General features: G+C 43.2%; 1 protein-coding gene across 2 annotated transcripts; it reads right to left on the reverse strand.

Moving 5' to 3' along the window:
• Nucleotides 1–186: 186 nt before the first annotated feature.
• Nucleotides 187–21,893, reverse strand: agxt2 (alanine--glyoxylate aminotransferase 2). 2 transcript variants are annotated; one of them, XM_071341109.1, is made up of 14 exons: nt 21,690–21,893; nt 16,626–16,714; nt 15,494–15,684; nt 15,182–15,305; nt 14,863–14,957; nt 14,518–14,611; nt 10,331–10,424; nt 8,917–9,017; nt 8,089–8,181; nt 7,736–7,868; nt 3,601–3,689; nt 1,984–2,133; nt 1,369–1,487; nt 187–948 (listed from the first exon to the last, which is right to left on the reverse strand). In XM_071341109.1, exons 1-14 carry the CDS (start codon nt 21,787–21,789, stop codon nt 810–812), a joined length of 1,611 nt encoding a protein of 536 aa, XP_071197210.1. In that variant the 5' UTR covers nt 21,790–21,893; the 3' UTR covers nt 187–809. The 2 variants fall into 2 exon arrangements, with proteins under 2 accessions (XP_071197210.1, XP_071197219.1); XM_071341118.1 differs by having other exon boundaries at nt 1,389–1,487; nt 21,690–21,891.
• Nucleotides 21,894–22,810: the final 917 nt, after the last annotated feature.

Raw genomic sequence — 22,810 nt, forward strand, 5'->3', positions numbered from 1 at the left:
AAGGGGAATGTGAGTGGGCAATAGAAGATGAGAAAAGAGCCAGCGCATATGAATTGTACCACCCTACTCAACGTATTTAATCTATACCTAAGCAAGTACTTGTTTACCCAAAGTCTCAAGATCTATTGGGCTTTATATGCACTCAAAAGGTAATGGAATAGACTGACAAGTAAAATACTGGTCGGCTTTATTTCAGACTTTTTATTTTTATTTCAGATACCAAAGTTTGTCCGTGGTCCTCTCACTGGCAGTATGTGGGCAGGATTTATTTGACTAGTTTCCTTTCCTGAGGTTAAAAATGAATATATTCACAGTTAATACTAATCAATAACATTTTTTTTTAAATACACATTTTAAACCTACAACAAAATGAGTTCCAGTACAGAGACAAACAGATGTCAGTAAATCTTCAGGTTTTCTACATATGATTACAATCAACTAATTTATGTGCCTCAAAAGCTACATGTAGTCAATTTGAATAACAGAAAGCATGGTGCCATATCTAAATCTGGTTAAGACTCCTATCAAGTGAACTGACACCCCAACGCTAGCCTGGTCCCAGATCTGTTGGTGCTGTAAAACCCAACTCCTATAATCGTGGTCATGCAAGACAAAACAGACCTGGATCCAGGCTACCTCAAACGCCATCTTCATGCATTTTGTATGTAGGGCTCTTGAGCGTTGATGATGTCCTGCGTCGTGTGGGAGAGATGAGGGTCCTCTAGCGTCTTTCTTATTCACATGGATGAATGGTGATTGAAGTGCTTGTCTCTTTCTCAATTGCCTAAAATCTGTACTCTTCCTTTGATCTATCTGAAAGAAGTGACCAGGTGAAAGCCAGGCCTAATGATGATTTTCCATGTAGTTGTGAAGGGCCTGGTTAAACACAGCCAAGAAGAAGTCTGCATCGTCCCTGGTGATACACATAGGGGGCTTGATCCGGAACGTCTGTGGGTCAGAGAGAGAGAGCGGGTGTGAATGTGAGAGAGCTATTAACAGTATGTTCATAGATAACTAACGTCTGTGGGTCAGGAAGTATTTCCTAAAACAAGTGGCACCTCAAATCCTCAAGCTGTCAAAGTGATCTTTGCCTTCTTTACCCAAACCTAATATGCAAATGAACAGAAAATAGCATACTATGACAAAAGCCGAAAACAGCAAGGCGCCCTTTTGTCCTCCCGCTCTACATTCCCAGGACTTATCATTAACACTAACCTGAATGGACTGATCTGATACTTGGTTTGTTACATTGCTTTGGAGCCATGTAGGTTCACGACAGACCACATAGCTAAGGCTTACTAGCAGGCGGATCCTGACTGACAGGACAGACGGGGAATTTGAGTACCTGTCCATATACTCCTCCATTACCTGTCCATACACTCCCTTACCTGTCCATACACTCCTCCCTTCCCAATCAGAACACCCATGTCTTTGGTGTCTTCGAAGATCTCACTCATGGCTGCTGGTGGGAGAGGTTTGCGGCTCGCCTGACAGGGAGGGAGAGATGGAGGCAGAGAGAGGGAGACTGGGTGGGTTGGAGGGTTAGGACAGTGGTTATGTTCAGGCCTGCTCTGTCGTTATGCAGAACTCTCTACTCGTGATTAATAAGTAACTTGAACTGAACTTCTCTGAACTGAATCATGACCATGTGAGAGGGCACAGAAACTCGTTCAAGTCGCATGCTGAAACAAGTCGCATGCTATGTGAGTGATAGTTCTTGGTTAAACAGGATGTTGTATAGACATTGTATAGATATAGTATAAAACAAGAGAATAATCATTTAACCAATTATGCTAATCATTTCACTAATCTAAGACAAATTATTAATCCATCTGAGAATAAAGCGCATAATATTATGTAGACAAAAAAACGATTAGGTCTCCCCAATTAGCCATTAACTCATTAATTAAAATGTTCATTTGCATTGCTCTTACTGTACAATGCACCCTATCTTTCACCATAGTGTGGACTAGGACCTCTCACCTTATCTTTCACCATCTCCACTCCAATCTGCAGTCCCTTCCCTCGGACATCCCCGATGATCTCATACTTGTCCCTCATCTTGGCCAGCTCTGTCAGCAGATAAGTCCCCACGTCGTGGCTGATCTGCTGAGTGCCGTCCTCCTCCATGGTCTGGTGGTGAAATACAATTATAGTAAGCAACTCTATTTCTATGGTGGAACATTAACACATGGAGTTAATGGTGCAAGAATAATGGTGGAACATTTAGCAACATTAACACATGGAGTAATGGTGCAAGAATAATGGTGGAACATTTAGCAACATTAACACACGTGGTCCCGTGTGGCTCAGTTGGTAGAGCATGGCGCTTGCAACGCCAGGGTTGTGGGTTCATTCCCCACGGGGGGACCAGGATGAAAATGTATGAACTTTCCAATTTGTAAGTCGCTCTGGATAAGAGCGTCAGCTAAATGACTTAAAATGTAAACACATGGAGTAATGGTGCAAGAATAATGGTGGAACATTTAGCAACATTAACAGATGGAGTAATGGTGCAAGATTAATGGTGGCTTGCAACATGGAAGTGCAATTATAGTCATATTTCTATGGTGCATTAGCAATGCGATAAAATTATGTATACTTCTGTGACATGCAAATTCTAAAGCTGAAATCTACTTTTATGGTACTCTAATATACTCTTAAAATATAGAAAGCAAATTCTAATAATAAGCATGTGGCATAAAGTAAATTGAAATGCAGAAGAAAATGATTTATAAACAGTAGCTCAGATCATAGATGGTAGTTTAGTTCAGTGTTTCTCAACATCCAGTCCTCCAGTACCACCAACCCTGTTCCTCCAGTACCCCCAACCCTGTTCCTCCAGTACCGCCAACCCTGTTCCTCCAGTACCGCCAACCCTGTTCCTCCAGTACCGCCAACCCTGTTCCTCCAGTACCGCCAACCCTGTTCCTCCAGTACCGCCAACCCTGTTCCTCCAGTACCGCCAACCCTGTTCCTCCAGTACCACCAACCCTGTTCCTCCAGTACCACCAACCCTGGTCCTCCAGTACCACCAACCCTGGTCCTCCAGTACCACCAACCCTGGTCCACCAGTACCACCAACCCTGTTCCTCCAGTACCACCAACCCTGTTCCTCCAGTACCACCAACCCTGGTCCTCCAGTACCACCAACCCTGGTCCTCCAGTACCACCAACCCTGTTCCTCCAGTACCACCAACCCTGTTCCTCTAGTACCACCAACCCTGTTCCTCCAGTACCACCAACCCTGTTCCTCCAGTACCACCAACCCTGTTCCTCCAGTACCACCAACCCTGTTCCTCCAGTACCACCAACCCTGTTCCTCCAGTACCACCAACCCTGTTCCTCCAGTACCACCAACCCTGTTCCTCCAGTACCACCAACCCTGTTCCTCCAGTACCGCCTACCCTGTTCCTCCAGTACCGCCAACCCTGTTCCTCCAGTACCGCCAACCCTGTTCCTCCAGTACTGCCAACCCTGTTCCTCCAGTACCACCAACCCTGTTTTTGTCCGGGCCTACAATCCAAATGTGTGCTGTTGGGGCTACTGGAGGACTGGATGTTGAGAAACACTGGTTTAGTTGGGTGGGTTTCTGCTTACATCCAGAACAGATGAGGCGATGGCACAAGCCACAGGATTACCACCGAACGTGTTGAAGTGAACTCCTTGGGCAAATGAAGCGGCAATCTCTGGAAAACAAGTCACAACCAGAGCTGAGTGTGACAGCTCACTTCACACCTCATCATTCTAGGGAAAAAACTCCTTCCATAGAAGGATTCATAGGAGAGATAGAGAGTGTGTGTCAGTCAGAGGAGGATGGGCTCATTGTAATGGCTGAAATGGAATTAATGGAATGGAGTCAAACGTGGTTTCCATATGTTTGATGTGTTTGATACCTATGTATTTGATACCTATGTATTTGATACCTATTCTTTCCAGCCATTACCAATAGGCTGTCCTCCTATAGCTCCTCCCACCAGCCTCCTCTGGTGTGTGTGTGTGTGGCCCAACTCAAGGGTCATCAGGGGGATGTTGAACTGATTACACCCTAGTCTGATGAACACGTGCGAACTGAACAGAGCTTATCGTGTAAACAGACCAGGGGTTGAAACCCAAATTATTTTCCAATCGCTTCGTTCTAAACAGAACCATTCTTTTTTTTAGTTCTGTTCCACTGTTCTAACCAGCAACAAAGTTCTCGACTGGTTAGACAAGTACATGTTTATATTGTGCAGTGGGGAAGTGATTTAATCTGTAAAGGAAAGTCATGAAGAGCAAATTGTATTTTGCCGTAACAGCACAGTTTAGTCATACTGAAAGACAAACACAGACACACATTATGCTACCAGTCACATGATAGGGCTAGAGATGCAACTGACATTTTGAGGGTGAGCAAGCTTGCCTTTAAGCGCTAGGCATCTTGTTATGACATACATTATCTGAATTAGTACCACAGAATTATACCTAGGAGGAGTGGCTTCTATGGAGGAACTTTGAATGTCAACTTCCGAGTTGGTTTAACGTTGGACCAGAGCAAACGTTAGCCAGCTAGCTAACAAGCTGTGCAGAGCAACACTAAAATTCAAAACACCTCACCTTTTTGTAGTTAAGTCCAATGTGAAAATATACACTGAGTGCATAAAACATTAAGGAAACCTTCCTAATATTGAGTTGCAACCCCTTTCTCCCCCAGAACAGCCTCAATTCATTGGGGCATGGATTCTACAAGGTGTCAAAAGTGTTCCACAGGGATGCTGTTTTCCACAGTTGTGTCAAGTTGGCTGGATGTCCTTTGGGTGGTGGACCATTCTCGATACACACGGGAAACTGTTGAGCGTGAAAAACCCAGCAGTGTTGCAGTTCTTGACACAAACCCGTGCGCCTGGTACCTACTACCATACCCCGTTCAAAGGCACGTAAATATTTTGTCTTGCCCATTTACCCTCTGAATGACACACACACACAATCCATGTCTCAAGGCTTAAAAATCCTTCTTTAACCTGTCTCCTCCCCTTCATCTACACTGTTTTTAAGTGGATTTAACAAGTGACATCAATAAGGGATCATAGCTTTCACCTGGTCATTCTATGTCATGGAAAGAGCAGGTGTCCTTAATGTTTTGTACACTCAGTACTTAACTAGCATTGAAAAAGTAAATCCACTCTTCTCTAATTAAACATCGCTCTCTAATTTCTGAATTGCGCTTTTAACGTCATCAGTAGGTAACCTATGCTTCAGAGGGGAGGGGCAAGTAACCTACACACACACACCCCTACTGTCAAAGATTTCCAGCTGGCAGACGATGGAATAACTTTATATGAGAGGGCTTGCATAGGCGCTTTGTTGCGATTTTTGTGGGACTGGAAAAAAATTCAGTTATTAACCAGTTCCCATGTTTTTAAAATAACGGTTCTGTTCCGGAACAGTATAGATCACTTTCAGTTTGGGTTCTGTTCCTTGAACGGGTTCCAACCCTTGATACAGACCACAGGCCACGGCCTGAAAAGTGGAGGAATCCAGAACAAGGGAAATCAATACCACATTACAATAGTGATTATTACTACACTCTGAGACCTGTTGAAAGCTGAGACTGATCCTCGAAGGGTTAGCTGGTTATGTTGCCTCACATCTCAACACATGCACTGGCACAGACACACAGTCAGAGACAGTGGTGTGTTGTCTGACATCAATCTCAATATTTGAGATTCTTCAAAGTAGTCACCATTTGCCTTGACAGCTTTGCACACTCTTGGCCTTCTCTCAACCAGCTTCACCTGGAATGCTTTCCCAACAGTCTTGAAGGAGTTCCTACATATGCTGAGCACTTGTTGGCTGCTTTTCCTTCACTCTGCGGTCCAACTCATCCCAAACCATCTCAATTGGGTTGAGGTCGGGTGATTGTGGAGGCCAGGTCATCTGATGCAGCACGCCATCACTCTCCTTGGTCAAATAGCCCTTACACAGCCTGGAGATGTGTTGGATCACTGTCCTGTTGAAAAACAAAGTATAGTCCCACTAAGTGCAAACCAGATGGGATGGTGTATAGCTGCAGAATGCTGTGGTAGCCATGCTGGTTAAGTGTGCCTTGAATTCTAAATAAAATCACTGACAGTGTCACCAGCAAAGCACCATCACACCTCCTCCTCCATGCTTCACGGTGGGAACCACACATGCGGAGATAATCCGTTCACCTACTCTGCATCTCACAAAGACAGCGGTTAGAACCAAAAATCTTAAGTTTGGACTCATCAGACCAAAGGACAGATTTCCACCGGTCTAATGGCCATTGCTTGTGTTTCTTGGCCCAAGCAAGTCTCTTCTTATTATTGGTGTCCTTAAGTAGTGGTTTCTTTGCAGCAATTTGACCATGAAGACCTGATTCACACAGTCTCCTCTGAACAGTTGTTGTGAGATGTGTCTGTTACTTAAACTGTGTGAAGCATTTATTTGTCCTGCAATCTGAGGTGCAGTTAATTGCCGATTTCTGAGGCTGTTAACTCTAATGAACTTATCCTCTGCAGCAGAGGTAACTCTGGGTCTTCCTTTCCTGTGGCGGTCCTCATGAGAGCCAATTTCATCATAGCGCTTGATGGTTTTTGCGACTGCACTTGTAGAAACTTTCAAAGTTCTTGAAATGTTCCGCATTGACTGACCTTCATATCTTGATGAACTGTCATTTCTCTTTGCTTATTTGAGCTGTTCTTGCCATAATATGGACTTGGTCTCATACCAAATAGGGCCATCTTCTGTATACCACCCCTACCTTGACACAACACAACACAACTGATTGGCTCAAACGCAATAAGAAGGAAAGAAATTCCACAAATTAACAAGGCACACCTGTTAATTGAAATGCATTCCAGGTGAATACTTCATGAAGCTGGTTGAGAGAATGCCAAGAGTGTGCAAAGCTGTCATCAAGGCAAAGGGTGGCTACTTTGAAGAATCTCAAATCTCAAATATATTTTGATATGTTTAACACTTTTTTGGTTACAACATGATTCCATGTGTGAGATTTCACAGTTTTGATGTCTTCACTATTATTCTACAATGTAGAAAATAGTAAAAAATAAAGAAAAAACCTTGCATGAATAAGTGTCCAAACTTTTGACTGGTACTGAATATCACGGCTCTCACTTTTAGAACCAGTATCACATTTCTCAGTTACAGAACCTGTATCACTGGCCTTACAGAACCTGTATCACTGTCCTTACAGAACCTGTATCACTGTCCTTACAGAACCTGTATCATTGTCCTTACAGAACCTGCATCACTGTCCTTACAGAACCTGTATCACTGTCCTTACAGAACCTGTATCACTGTCCTTACAGAACCTGCATCATTGTCCTTACAGAACCTGCATTAGGGTTCTCAGTTATAGAACCTGTAAGGTTCCAGAGTTAGTTTCCACTGTATAGCATGATGTGATGACTTTTCAATTAGGAGAAATCAAATTAGAATTTCTATTTACATCCTGAATTGACTGAAGGATGATGGCAGTGAGCAAATACGTTATGTAAGTATCAACATCACCCTGGGGTTTCCGGTCCTAAACCCCCACAATCGCTCTCTACTGCTGCTGACCCTGTGTGTGTGTTGAGGAAGACCGAAGATGTTTCTATCCATTCATTGTTTTATTAAACAGTAGCTACGGACATCTGTGTGACGGTGTGAAGTGCTATACCTTCTTCCCCTCCACTGAGGTGGTAAATAAATAAAATGGTTCCTGTCTTACCAGGTGTCGTGACAACCGCTCCCATAGGAAAGCCATTAGCGATGCCCTTTGCCATGGTGACCATGTCTGGTATGACATCGTGACCTTGGAACCCCCAGAAGTGACTTCCTGTGCGGCCAAACCCTGTCTGGACCTGATGCAGAGAAGACCAGGTACAAACAGGAAACATGGTTGACATACAGATCTATGTGGATGTAACCCTTTTGACATCCATGTAGCCTGATGACTTGCTTATTAATGATTTCTGAAGCATCTATATAGTTGTTGTTTGTTATATGTAATTAATGATATATAAACAAATAGGAATATTGAAAATATACATACAAGGATGGAATATATAAAAAGTATCTAACCTCATCTGCAATGCAGACCCCACCTCTCTCCCTCACAAGTTTGTAGGTATCCTTCAGGAAGTTCTTGGGGTATTGGACAGCTCCTCCAACTCCCTGTAGAAATACACAAAGCAATATAAGATAACAATTAAACAATATATGAAACCACAACTATCCTGTGAAAATTGTTTATTTTCAGCAGTAAACACTCAAATACATGACAAATCTGTAATGCAACATCTCCACAACGAGTCACGTTTATATTGGACCTAGAAGATAAATAATGAAATGTACATTTAATTGTCTGTACTTGTCAGATTATATGGAGCTAGAAATAACCATTTATTTAACTAAGCAAGTCTTTTAACTATTTACAATGACTGCCTACCACGGCCAAACCCTAACCTGGATGATGCTGGGCCAATTGTGCGCCGCCCTATGGGACTCCCAACCATGGCCGGTTGTGAAACAGCCTGGAATTGAACCATGGTCTGTAGTGACGCCTCTAGCACTGAGATGCAGTGCCTTAGACTGCTGCACCACTCGGGAGCAACAATGCTAAAGCATGACCACTAGAACCAGTAGTGTATAGCTTATGTAGATGTAAATATATTTCAGCCCGTCTCTCCTATGAAGATAATTAGCCTTTGTTAGCTGAGCTGGAATGATAGCCAATTAAGAGTTGGCTTCTTCAGCTTGTGATTTGTTCCCCATAGCAATCTGCTACATTGTTCTTACTGTATGTGTTTTTAGTCACCGCTTCTTGTTTAGAGCCATATAATTAGCCTTTTCCCTACTTTTTGTAGCGATGGAGATGTTGGAATGATAACTGAACCATAACACCTGTACCATAATAGGTTCAGCGAAGAAAGCAGCGATACGACTGGGAACACTGGTGGCAAAGACCTCGTTCAGCTGCCCAATGTATTTGTCATTCGCCGTACATGATCCTGCAATTGAAGAACGAAAGTAAATTAAAGGAAAATTCCAAAACAAAATTATCTTTTTTTTTGGTATTTGTTTCATTAATCCATTGTCGATATAGTCCCAAAAATGTTTTGCATGTCAGCAATCAAGGGTAACAATGTGTTTCAACACCAACAACCAAACAGGATTAATGCTGTTACACATTTTTACCCTCACTTAAACTTCCTCTTTCAAGGTAGTGTAAACACTGGATCCTGCAACTTGTTTGACAGATTTCCAGGTGCAGTAGAGTTACTAGCTGACAGACAGGGAGTTATAAAGTGAACAGGTTGAAGAATTTTCTAGGAAACGGTTAATGTTTGATAAAAATAAGACTTTTGAACTGTACTGTAAAGAAGTATTATTGGCTTTAGATTGATTTTCAGATTTGCTGCATAACCCTCACCCTTATTCAACTGAGCAGAATAACATACTGCTGGAGTTTTACAACCAGATACAGGTTTTGATTGAATATGACTAAAATTCCCCCTCTGTCTATAGTCTGCGACATACTTTAGCACAGACAAAACAGGATTTAGCACAAAACAGCATTAACAGTTGATGTTGGAAAATACATTAAGACTTTCTATCGATAAAATATCCCCGTAGCATTATGTATTATAATGCACAAAATAGGCAGTGTAATAATAGGCCTGGTCACATGATATAATAAAGCCCTGGCTACAGATGTAGAATGTTAGCCTAATTTGATCACTGTTTTGTTGCTGAGAAATGTTCCTGCACAGCACAAAATGCTAACTTGTGTACTTAAGGTTTAAAAAGGCTTCTAAAAAGTTTAGAATTTCCACTTTAAAAAAATATGTAATGTCACACTTGATTTGCCCTCACCAAAAAATGTATCAACCTCAATAATTTTTTTTTAATCCAAATAGTAATTAATATTTCCTGTTGCTGCAGGATTGTTTTCCTGCTGTAGCAAACTGGCTCAAATTATCATCCTAGATCAGTATGACCTATGTAAACACTCCTAATGATATAAATCCCATCTCAACCTGTGCTCAGTGTGTTCAAGAATATATCCGTCTCTAACTAAGCTGCAGTGGGTTGAAGGTTGAACCAACCAGAAGGCAGGATACAGTCTAAGCCTAATGCTGAGTTTCAGTGTTTGGGTGGGTGGGTGGGGTTGTGTCTGTGTTTGGGTGGGGGGGTTGGGGGAGGTTGTGTCTGTTTGCGCATGTGTTTGTAATTTGGAGACTCATAAGACCTCCCTGGTGGTTCATAGATGACTAAACCCGGGTGTGTGTGTGTGTATATATGTGTGTGTGTTTTACTGTACCTTGAGGACAGCTACAGTCCCTAATGGTCTGGATTGGGGAGTCTCTACAGTTGCTTCCTCCCCATGGGCCAGCAAATACATCAGGACACATGGTCTGGGAGGAGAAGAGCCAAATTGAGGTTAAACCTGTCTCATACTCACTGCGGCATAGCTTCAAATAAATCTCATATGTTTTAAAACCCAGGTTGCTGTAATAGATCGGCCATTGTAGTTTAGAATGTAAGAATGTAAGATATAAAGTGTCATGGGTGGAAAAGGACTATTCTGTCATTCATCAAACTCAGGTCCTGGGACCTAAAACTTCATTAATAGATAGTAACAGACAGGGCTGATCCTGGCTGTTCTGCTGCCCTAGGCAAGACCACACAATTGCCACCCCTACTAGAATAGTCCCAGTAAGCAAAGTTATGTTGAAAAGACGTCTAATATATATGTATCTTTCCAGACATTGAAGCAGTAGCGTGTGTAAAATCACAGGGGAAGCACCCCCCCCCCCAAAAAGCCATATTACAACCTATGTGTTGTGATAATTGTGTTAGCTCTATAACCTGTTACTTCATATGCCTTGACACTGTGATATATAGGTCTGAGGCCGAGACAATAAGAAGACACAGTGGCAGAATAAATTCAACCACACCTTTGTTTCATCACAAAACCGGAGAGCAACATCTGTGCTGTGAAGTACACAAAGCATATTGCATGTAACAAACAGCTACATAACCTACAGCAGCGGTTCACAACCTTTTTCGGTTACTGTATCACCAACTGAATTTTGCTCTGCCCAGAGTACCCCTGAAGTACCCCCTCATGTGCATTTTACCAGTAAGCCTATGGTCTCATGAGTCTTCTCCAGTACCCCCTGTGGATAGACCAAGTACCCCCTATGGATAGACCAAGAACCCTCAGGGGTCCTAGTACCCCTGGTTGGGAACCACTGACCTAAAGCATGGTCAAGCAAGTTAATATTTCCGACATTTTCAAACCACTAAACAACTATTGATTTAGAACCACAGAGAGTTACTGCAAGTCGCAAAGAAAACAGCTGCCTCCACTATTCCAGTACCATTTAAACTTTCACATGTCAACATCATCAAATCACCTATACTTAGTCTAATAGTGACAACTAAAATATACCAATAACCCTTTTGTCCAATCAACATAAGCTAAATATGATGTGGTTGTCTGTTTCTGATTTAAGAGTGGTGTTCTTGCAAGTAGAAAAACATGTTGACTCACCCTACTTGTAGAGAAATTCCAATGCCATCCTCCTCTTTCATTTTGAGGAAACAATCCATCACTCAAAACGGTCATACAGTACACGCTTTTATTTGTCTAAAGCTACCGGACTAAAATGCTTGCTCACTAGCCTAACTTCCTTTCATGGGCAACGTTAGCTAGTTAACATTAGCCTACATCTAGCTACATATTGAACTTCCATCCTCTTAGGTCAGGGGCAAAATGTACGAATTCATAGCTGGTTCAGAATTGCCGTTATAATCATTGGCCAGTACATAGAATTAAATAAAAACAAAAAAAACAAATCCCTATCTCCATCCATGGCTAATTTAGGAAAGGTCCAATTCTAGCTAGCTAGCTAGCCAGCTAGCCACTGGAGGACAACACAATTCAAGTTGTTTCTGTCAATGACGTATGCTCTCGATACGATTTGATAGGAATGACACCAAATCCACACTGGACTCCCTTGACACTTTTTTTTGTTGCGCCAGGAACATTCACAGTTGAGCTCACTCAGTTTAGCTCAACGCTGATTGGCTATTATTTGTACCTTTTTTTTTTATCAAGGGAGGCCAAATGCTAGCTGGCTTCCTTTGCATTTTAATGCTACGTGCGGCAACATCATATTCTTTTGGACCAGACAGAAGGAGATAGATGGCATACATGTACAGAGAAAGAGGGGTGTTGTTTCACTCGCTCGAATGCTTTCTCCGGTGAGATACATTCAGCCTCTTGCGAATTGAAGGGAAATTATGAAACACAGAGAGAAGAAAGATAATTTATCTATTTTATGTTTTTAAAAATGTTTTGCTTCTCTTGGCATCCATGAATACACACCACTGTGTTGAAGTTAGGTTCTGAATGAAAGGTGAAAACACTTATTTTCCATGTGTTGAAATCATGTTTACTTTTGGTTCTGAATGGAAGTTGAAAAGATGACATATATAGATGTCTATGTTTGGGCCAAATCAAAGCTGGTCCAGACCGGACAAAATCTGAACCAAACATAAACGTCTATGATTGTTTCAGATTTGGTCCGGACCAAAAACCAACGTCCAGGGACGTGGAATATAAAAGTCCAACACCACATACTTACTGGGGTGTAGCATACCATTGTTGGCCCACAACAGAATATTATGAATGCCCATCATGTGGTAGGCCCATCCATGTGGTAGGCCCATCCATGTGGTAGACCCATCCATGTGGTAGGCCCATCCATGTGGTAGGCCCATCCATGTGGTAGGCCCATCCATGTGGTAGGCCCATCCATGTGGTAGGCCCATCCATGTGGTAGGCCCATCCATGTGGTAGACCCATCCATGTGGTAGACCCATCCATGTGGTAGACCCATCCATGTGGTAGGCCCATCCATGTGGTAGGCCCATCCATGTGGTAGGCCCATCCATGTGGTAGGCCCATCATGTGGTAGGCCCATCCATGTGGTAGGCCCATCCATGTGGTAGGCCCATCCATGTGGTAGGCCCATCCATGTGGTAGGCCCATCCATGTGGTAGGCCCATCCATGTGGTAGACCCATCCATGTGGTAGGCCCATCTATGTGGTAGACCCATCTATGTGGTAGGCCCATCCATGTGGTAGACCCATCCATGTGGTAGGCCCATCCATGTGGTAGACCCATCCATGTGGTAGGCCCATCCATGTGGTAGACCCATCCATGTGGTAGACCCATCCATGTGGTAGGCCCATCCATGTGGTAGGCCCATCCATGTGGTAGGCCCATCCATGTGGTAGGCCCATCCATGTGGTAGACCCATCCATGTGGTAGGCCCATCCATGTGGTAGGCCCATCCATGTGGTAGGCCCATCCATGTGGTAGACCCATCCATGTGGTAGACCCATCCATGTGGTAGGCCCATCCATGTGGTAGGCCCATCCATGTGGTAGACCCATCCATGTGGTAGGCCCATCCATGTGGTAGACCCATCCATGTGGTAGGCCCATCCATGTGGTAGGCCCATCCATGTGGTAGGCCCATCCATGTGGTAGGCCCATCCATGTGGTAGACCCATCCATGTGGTAGACCCATCCATGTGGTAGGCCCATCCATGTGGTAGGCACACCATTTGTACAACAGGCTGGCTTTATTAGTCCTGATTCCTGTGACTAATCAATTTGTCTATTTAAGCTCTGAATATTAGCTACCCAACTTTATGAGGAACTTTCCTGCACATATTTGCAATGTGTTTGCGCAGCGGGAAATGCAGAATAAGTATTTTCTTTTTCGCTATGATCAGCTCGTAAAATATTGACAGGTACAAACTTGAAACCACTGATCATGACAATTTAGCCCATGGGATGAAACTTTTGGACAGCAGTTTTGAGTAGCCTGATTGCCCATTCCATATTGTTCATTTTACTTTGACCGGTCTTGTTTTTAGGGTATATTGTTGGTTTAACATGTCAGATCATTTTTTTTGATTGGGCAGCATTTAGGTTAGGCTATTTCATTGGAGAAACCTGCATGATGTAAAAAGTGTCCGTCTCATTACATTGTCATCCATTTTATCTCCAGCCTGTAGGCTACAGAAAAGGCCACATACTCTCTCTAACATATCCTGTATCTGCTACATGATTTATGCCAGATAATTTTTTTGGACAGAACGTTGGTGGAACGCAGCAGAGATGCATCTCTCCAACAGCACCCTGGAGAGGCATGCTGGGAATGGACAAGATACATATTTTGCATCCTTGCCTTTGACAAAGTGAGCACTGCTTATCACAGGGCGGCGTCAGCGCTCACCTAAAAAGCCCACATGCCACCGGTTGAGAGAAACTTTCATTGTTTTGGAGCATAATTATGTGAGGTTTTATGTGTTGTTGGAGGTGCGTCTTGGTCAGTTTAGCTCAGAAAAAGCTGCCCTCATAGGCGGTTGCCTAATAAGCGGGCTGGCCCTGGTGACAGACAGTAGTGATCGCCATCTCATACTTACATTGTGGCAGCCTAACCCAGATGCAACAGGATACTTATAGGCTGCATTGGAGGTGAGACCCATAGTATGTGGACTGCCACCATGGTAGGACCCCCTGCAACAGACAGGCGACCAGATTTAATTCACAGTTTAGTTTATGATCAGACTGTTCTCCCTGTTTTGAGTGAGGAAGCAGGTCAAACTTCTCCTGTGAGGTAACACGAGAGTAAAAGGTACTACCACCACACACTGTTATCCATCAGTCTGTTAACACACTGCATAGAAAAGAGACAAAACAACCACTTATTATCACAGTTGAACATTCATTCAGTAAACCAATAAAAACCAAACCGTAGCCAGGGTTACCTCAGTGTGATGACGTCAAAGTTCCCTGTGTGTAGCCTAGCCATGAGCATAGCCAGGTCGTTGGCCTCAGAGCCACTGTTTGTCAGGTAGATAACCTAGCAGGAAACACAGGTACAGACAGGATATTCATGTTTGCAATTATGGCGCTTTGTCTCAATAGAAATCCATACAATGGATACCCATGGATTTGGTCATCCGGAACATGTGGAACTGCGGAACCGGACCAATATTGCAGATAAAGTTCTGTGTGTGTGGTGGTGAAACGTCACAGTAATCATACGTAGAAATAAACAAAACAAACAAAGGTATGGTACTGTACCTTCAGCGGGTCTGGCAGGGTGGCAGCTAGCTTCTCAGTGTACTCATGCAGAGGGGAATACACGTAGATGTTAGTCGTGTGCCACAGCTTTCGCAGCTGCTTCTCTGCCGCCGCCGTCACCTTTCTACAGAGACACAACATCAGTAACAACTTAGAAATGTTCAGAGGATCCTTGGAACTTTATTTAAATACAGTAGCCTGGTCCCAGATGTTTTTGTGCTCTTTCCAACTTCATTGTTCATTGTCAAGCCAAAAACTGTAGACGGGTGCTCAGGCTAGGTGGATCGTGATGGGTATATGAAAGGTTTTTACGGGTGGCAGTGCCCCACGCTGACAGTGGCAACGCCAGCAAACAGGTCTAGGTAGCGCCTCCCGTCCACGTCCCACAGCCACTGCATGTGTCCCTGGTGGATGTACACTGGCTTCTTGTAGTAGGTCACTTTCATGGTCATTGGGTTGCAGTTCTGTCTCCGAATCTCCATCATACGCTCTTTGGACATGCCCTAGAATAAAGATCCCATGTTCAATATGAATGTCCTGGGTAGATTATATTATAAAAGGCAAGAACTTATACACACTATACTAAGATGAATACACTGTTACTGAAATTTAGCAACAGGGTTTGGGGTCAATTTAGTCAATTCAGGAAGTAAAGTGAAATTCAAAAATTCCGCATTATAATTATAATTTTCTGCTCAGGAATTTAGAATTTATTTTACTTCCTGAATTGACTGTATTAAAATGGAATTGACTCAAACCCGGCACTGTTCTAAGTTTGACACTCCAACTTTGTTAATGTAAACCCTGCCTTCTTACTGTAACTTGTATTCCTCTGGATTAAAGCTATATTCTGACTGTAACTTGTATTCCTCTGGATTAAAGCTACATTCTTGCTGTAACTTGGGCTCCCGAGTGGCGCAGCGGTCCAAGGCACTGCATCTCAGTGCTTGAGGCGTCACTAGAGACACCCTGGTTCGATTCCAGTCTGTATCACAACCGGCCGTGATTAACTGACTTGCCTAGTTAAATAAAGGTTACATTTTTTTTCTCCAAAACTTGTATTCCTCTGGATTAAAGCTACATTCTTACTGTACCTTGTATTCCTCTGGATTAAAGCTACATTCTTACTGTACCTTGTATTCTTCTGGATTAAAGCTACATTCTTACTGTACCTTGTATTCCTCTGGATTAAAGCTACATTCTTACTGAAACTTGTATTCCTCTGGATTAAAGCTACATTCTTACTGTACCTTGTATTCCTCTGGATTAAAGCTACATTCTTACTGTACCTTGTATTCTTCTGGATTAAAGCTACATTCTTACTGTACCTTGTATTCCTCTGGATTAAAGCTACATTCTTACTGAAACTTGTATTCCTCTGGATTAAAGCTACATTCTTACTGTACCTTGTATTCTTCTGGATTAAGCTACATTCTTACTGTACCTTGTATTCTTCTGGATTAAAGCTACATGGGGGCATCTCAGGGAGGTCAGGGGGTGGGTGTTTCACTGCAGACTTTTGAAATAATGCACCTGGAAGAGGAGAGGATTGGAAAGAAGATTAAGGGCCCCCTTCCATCTGTAGCGCTGAAGAGCTGCGCTGCAGCGCAATATAAATTTAAAGGCAATATTCCCACGTTACTGGAGAGGGCATTCATGGTAAACGTTGCATATGTCGGCTCAATCGGAAATTACCTTTAAATTTCAATCACGCTATAGCACTGAATTTCAGCGATACGGATTGAATCCAGCTCTATGTCTGCATCCAAAATTCCACCCTATTCCCTATTACAGTGCACTAGTTTCAACCAGAGCCCTGTGAACTCCGGTCGAAAGTTTTTCTCCACAAAGGTAATAGGGTGCAATTTCAGACGTAGCCTTGGTCAGAAATAGATGTGTTGACAGTTGCCTGCTGCAATGCAGTGAGACGTGCGAGAGAGATTTCATGAGCATGTTACTATTATTAACACCAAAGCCCTGTGGTGATACCGAGTTCCCTCCAGATCTGTTACTGTAAACCAGCCAGGTAGTTCCCTCCAGACCTGTTACTGTACTGTAAACCAGCCAGGTAGTTACCTCCAGACCTGTTACTGTACTGTAAACCAGCCAGGTAGTTACCTCCAGACCTGTTACTGAAAACCAGCCAGGTAGTTACCTCCAGACCTGTTACTGTAAACCAGCCAGGTAGTTACCTCCAGACCTGTTACTGTAAACCAGCCAGGTAGTTACCTCCAGACCTGTTACTGTAAACCAGCCAGGTAGTTACCTCCAGACCTGTTACTGTAAACCAGCCAGGTAGTTACCTCCAGACCTGTTACTGTAAACCAGCCAGGTAGATACCTCCAGACCTGTTACTGTAAACCAGCCAGGTAGTTACCTCCAGACATGTTACTGTAAACCAGCCAGGTAACCACAGGGAAAATACTTATATTGCGTCCGAAATGGCACCCTATTCCCTATATAGTGCACTACATTTAAACAGGGCCCATAGGGCTCAGGTCAAAAGTAGTGCACTATATAGTGAACAGGTTGCCATTTCAGGCTTAGCCTTAGTATTTAGAGACTGTAAGCCGAGGCATAATTAGTCCATGACCCTTTGGCCCTTGGTCATGGTACTGTACTGTGACAGGTACAGTTAAAATGTACTTAGGCCTTCTTACATGTACTTAGGCTTTCCTACACTTTAATTAAGTTAGCTGAGACAGGCTTTCTGAACAGCCTGGGCCCTAGGTCAAAAAGGCAAGGTGTGCTAGTGTATCCAAGTTAAGCAGTCTAGTTGTCCTATTTAAAATGGTACAATCAATTATCCTTAATTTAGAGGGGGGGGGGGGGGGGGGTGACACTTTGATATGTATGCGTGCACTATATAATGTAATGTATAGGTCAACTCAGGATACAACGATTTACAACTATGGATGAGAGAGCAGAGACCTTTGTTGTTGTTTTGTTTGTTTGTATTTATTATGGATCCCCATTAGTTCCTGCCAAGGCAGCAGCTACTCTTCCTGGGGTTTATTATGGATCCCCATTAGTTCCTGCCAAGGCAGCAGCTACTCTTCCTGGGGTTTATTATGGATCCCCATTAGTTCCTGTCCAGGCTGCAGCTACTCTTCCTGGGGTTTATTATGGATCCCCATTAGTTCCTGTCCAGGCTGCAGCTACTCTTCCTGGGGTTTATTATGGATCCCCATTAGTTCCTGTCAAGGCAGCAGCTACTCTTCCTGGGGTTTATTATGGATCCCCATTAGTTCCTGTCCAGGCTGCAGCTACTCTTCCTGGGGTTTATTATGGATCCCCATTAGTTCCTGTCCAGGCAGCAGCTACTCTTCCTGGGGTTTATTATGGATCCCCATTAGTTCCTGTCCAGGCTGCAGCTACTCTTCCTGGGGTTTATTATGGATCCCCATTAGTTCCTGTCCAGGCTGCAGCTACTCTTCCTGGGGTTTATTATGGATCCCCATTAGTTCCTGTCAAGGCAGCAGCTACTCTTCCTGGGGTTTATTATGGATCCCCATTAGTTCCTGTCCAGGCTGCAGCTACTCTTCCTGGGGTTTATTATGGATCCCCATTAGTTCCTGCCAAGGCTGCAGCTACTCTTCCTGGGGTTTATTATGGATCCCCATTAGTTCCTGCCAAGGCAGCAGCTACTCTTCCTGGGGTTTATTATAGCTCCCCATTAGTTCCTGCCAAGGCTGCAGCTACTCTTCCTGGGGTTTATTATGGATCCCCATTAGTTCCTGTCAAGGCAGCAGCTACTCTTCCTGGGGTTTATTATAGCTCCCCATTAGTTCCTGCCAAGGCTGCAGCTACTCTTCCTGGGGTTTATTATGGATCCCCATTAGTTCCTGCCAAGGCTGCAGCTACTCTTCCTGGGGGTTATTACGGATCCCCATTAGTTCCTGCCAAGGCTGCAGCTACTCTTCCTGGGGTTTATTATGGATCCCCATTAGTTCCTGCCAAGGCTGCAGCTACTCTTCCTGGGGTTTATTATGGATCCCCATTAGTTCCTGCCAAGGCAGCAGCTACTCTTCCTGGGGTTTATTATGGATCCCCATTAGTTCCTGCCAAGGCAGCAGCTACTCTTCCTGGGGTTTATTATGGATCCCCATTAGTTCCTGCCAAGGCTGCAGCTACTCTTCCTGGGGTTTATTATGGATCCCCATTAGTTCCTGCCAAGGCAGCAGCTACTCTTCCTGGGGTTTATTATAGCTCCCCATTAGTTCCTGCCAAGGCTGCAGCTACTCTTCCTGGGGTTTATTATGGATCCCCATTAGTTCCTGTCAAGGCAGCAGCTACTCTTCCTGGGGTTTATTATAGCTCCCCATTAGTTCCTGCCAAGGCTGCAGCTACTCTTCCTGGGGTTTATTATGGATCCCCATTAGTTCCTGCCAAGGCTGCAGCTACTCTTCCTGGGGGTTATTACGGATCCCCATTAGTTCCTGCCAAGGCTGCAGCTACTATTCCTGGGGTCCAAACAAGTTAAGGCAAAAAAAAATAATAAAATGGTACATAACATTATTTCACCACTACTTATCTAAAATACAACATGTATAATAGCACCATACATACGTGTGTGTAGAGTGCCTCTGCTGGCGTGTGTGCGTATGCATGCGTGTGCGCTTGTGTGTGTGTCTCTTCACAGTCCGCATCGTTCCATAAGGTGTAGTTTTATCTGTGTTTTAAATCAGACTTTACTCATTGCATGATGTGGAATAGAGTTACTGTACATGTAGTCATGGCTGTGCGATTTCCAGAGTCCATTCTGGACTTGGGGACTATGAAGAGAGTAGACCCCTGGTGGCATCAATCAATCAAATGTATTTATAAAGCCCTTCTTACATCAGCTGATGTCACAAAGTGCTGTACAGAAACTCAGCCTAAAACCCCAAACAGCAAGCAATGCAGGTTTAGAAACAATGTGGCTAGGAAAAACTCCCTAGAAAGGCCAGAACCTAGGAAGAAACCTAGAGAGGAACCAGGCTATGAGGGGTGGCCAGTCCTCTTCTGGCTTTGCATAGTGGAGATTATAATAGAAATGGCCAAGATGTTCAAATGTTCATAGATGACCAGCAGGGTCAAATAACAATAATGACAGTGGTTGTCGAGGGTGCAACAGGTCAGCACCTCAGGAGTAAATGTCAGTTGGCTTTTCATAGCCGATCATTCTGAGTATCTCTACCGCTCCTGCTGTCTCTAGAGAGTTGAAAACAGCAGGTCTGGGACAGGTAGCACGTCCGGTGAACAGGTCAGGGTTCTTGTGGAGTATGCATGGGTGTCTGAGCTGTGTACTAGTCATTTGAACAGACAGCTCAGTGCTTTACAAGGTACAATCAATTATACCGGCTATTTTAGAGGGGGAGGAGGACAACGTGAAGACAGTATGCCAACGTTATGTGAATAACCTCCCAGGGTTTATCCTGCCCATCAATGAATAATAAAATGTACTTAAGGTCGCCAAGGAAATGGATAACCTTATCATATCTCATGAAGCCAGGTTGCTTGTTAGGGCATCTCAGATAACTGATACTGTATCTGGTAGAACAGATGTAGGTTACTTTGGGAAGGCTGGTGAGATAAAGGACAAACTTTGAAGATCCTTATGCACAAAGTGATACAAATCGGTTATAATAATAAATGAATTATATGATCAGATCAAATAAGCAATAAACAAATGGTACACCTAATTCATGTGCTTAAACATTTACAATGACTTGGCTTGTATCCAAACAGCATGCTCATTGCTCAGTCCTCTATAATAGACTTAACAAATGTATAGGTTGTTGATTATCAATAAGGCTTTTAGGTGAATAAATAGATCAGTGAACGAACTTACACCACAAAATTATCTTTACAAACAATGTGCACATACTGAAAATAAAGAATAAATCCCCATGTATTTTTTTCTGAATGCACTGTTTTGTGCGTGAAAAACAATCCAAGTAATATAATATTACACTGTCAAAGCTCAAGTTTTACCTAGGCCTAATATAAAGATTACAGAAGGTTATTCATGGAATCGTTGCGCTCAACAAGCGCTACTCTACTGCAAGTTGAATCGTTGCGCTCAACGAGCGTTACTCTACTGCAAGTTGAATCGTTGCGCTCATCGAGCCTTACTCTACTGCAAGTTGAATCGTTGCGCTCAACAAGCGCTACTCTACTGCAAGTTGAATCGTTGCGCTCATCGAGCCTTACTCTACTGCAAGTTGAATCGTTGCGCTCAACAAGCGCTACTCTACTGCAAGTTGAATCGTTGCGCTCATCGAGCGTTACTCTACTGCAAGTTGAATCGTTGCGCTCATCGAGCGTTACTCTACTGCAAGTTGAAGTGCAAAGTTCTAATGACCACAACTATATTTTGCCGACTAAAAGGTCCACAAAAGCAATCAAACTAGACCGCAAAACCAAAAAACGCAGACAGACATTCCGATACATATCATCCAAACAAGAATTTGAGTCTTGTGTGGTCGGTCTCTGTTAACACGTCGACATCACCAAGGTAACTTACCACTAGGCCGATGGAATTTGGCCAAGCCAGTAAAGACATTGTAGGTGTCTTTTACCCGATCCAAACATGGGCCGTTAAATCGGGAGAAAACCTTATGCATGATGTCTACAGCAGGTAAGATGCCGTCCTGTAGGTCGTTCTCGGGAACTGTTAGAGTAATGAAATAGACAAATGCAGAAATGACAGGTTTTTTTTCCTGAAAAGTTGCTGAAAAGGGCGGAGAGCAAATTCAGCCAATGAGGGTCCGAGCCCCGACTCTTAAGTAGTAATCATGTCTTGGTGGTGCAATCTGTGACAAGCTGGTACTATTATGGGATCAATATCATGCCAAATGTATTGTGAACACGCAGCATGCATTTTGTATTCGTGTATTATGATCTGTACAAATAAGTACAAATGTAAATCACTTTCCACAAATGTAAATCACCAATCCACAAATGTAAATCACCAATCCACAAATGTAAATCACTTTCCACAAATGTAAATCACTTTCCACAAATGTAAATCACCAATCCACAAATGTAAATCACCAATCCACAAATGTAAATCACCAATCCACAAATGTAAATCACTTTCCACAAATGTAAATCACTATCCACAAACAAACACCTTTTGATTTGTAAGTCAATATATTGCATTAGAGTTACAGTTCATATAAGGAAATCAGTCAATTGAAATAAATTAATTAAGCCTTAATCTATAGATTTCACATGACTGGGAATACAGATATGCATCTGTTGGTCAAAGATACAGTACCTTAAAAAAATGGGCCTCGTCACGGTATTTCTGGGCATTCAAATTGTCATCGATAAAATGCAATTATGTTCATTGTGTGTAGCTTATGCCTGCCCATACCATAACCCCACAGCCACCATGGGGCACTCTGTTCACAATGTTGACATCAGCAAACCGCTTGCCCACACAATGCCATACACGTGGTCTGCAGTTGTGAGGCCGATTGGACATATTGCCAAATTCTTTAAAACGACGTTGGTGGCGGCTTATGGAAGAGAAAATAACATTCAAATTCTCGGGCAACAGCTCTGGTGGACATTCCTGCTGTCAGCATGCAAATTGCACGCTCCCTCAAAACTTGACATCTGTGGCATTGTGTTGTGTGA

The sequence above is a fragment of the Salvelinus alpinus genome, chromosome 1 (genome assembly GCF_045679555.1).
Source record: "Salvelinus alpinus chromosome 1, SLU_Salpinus.1, whole genome shotgun sequence".
Lineage (NCBI taxonomy): Eukaryota > Metazoa > Chordata > Actinopteri > Salmoniformes > Salmonidae > Salvelinus > Salvelinus alpinus.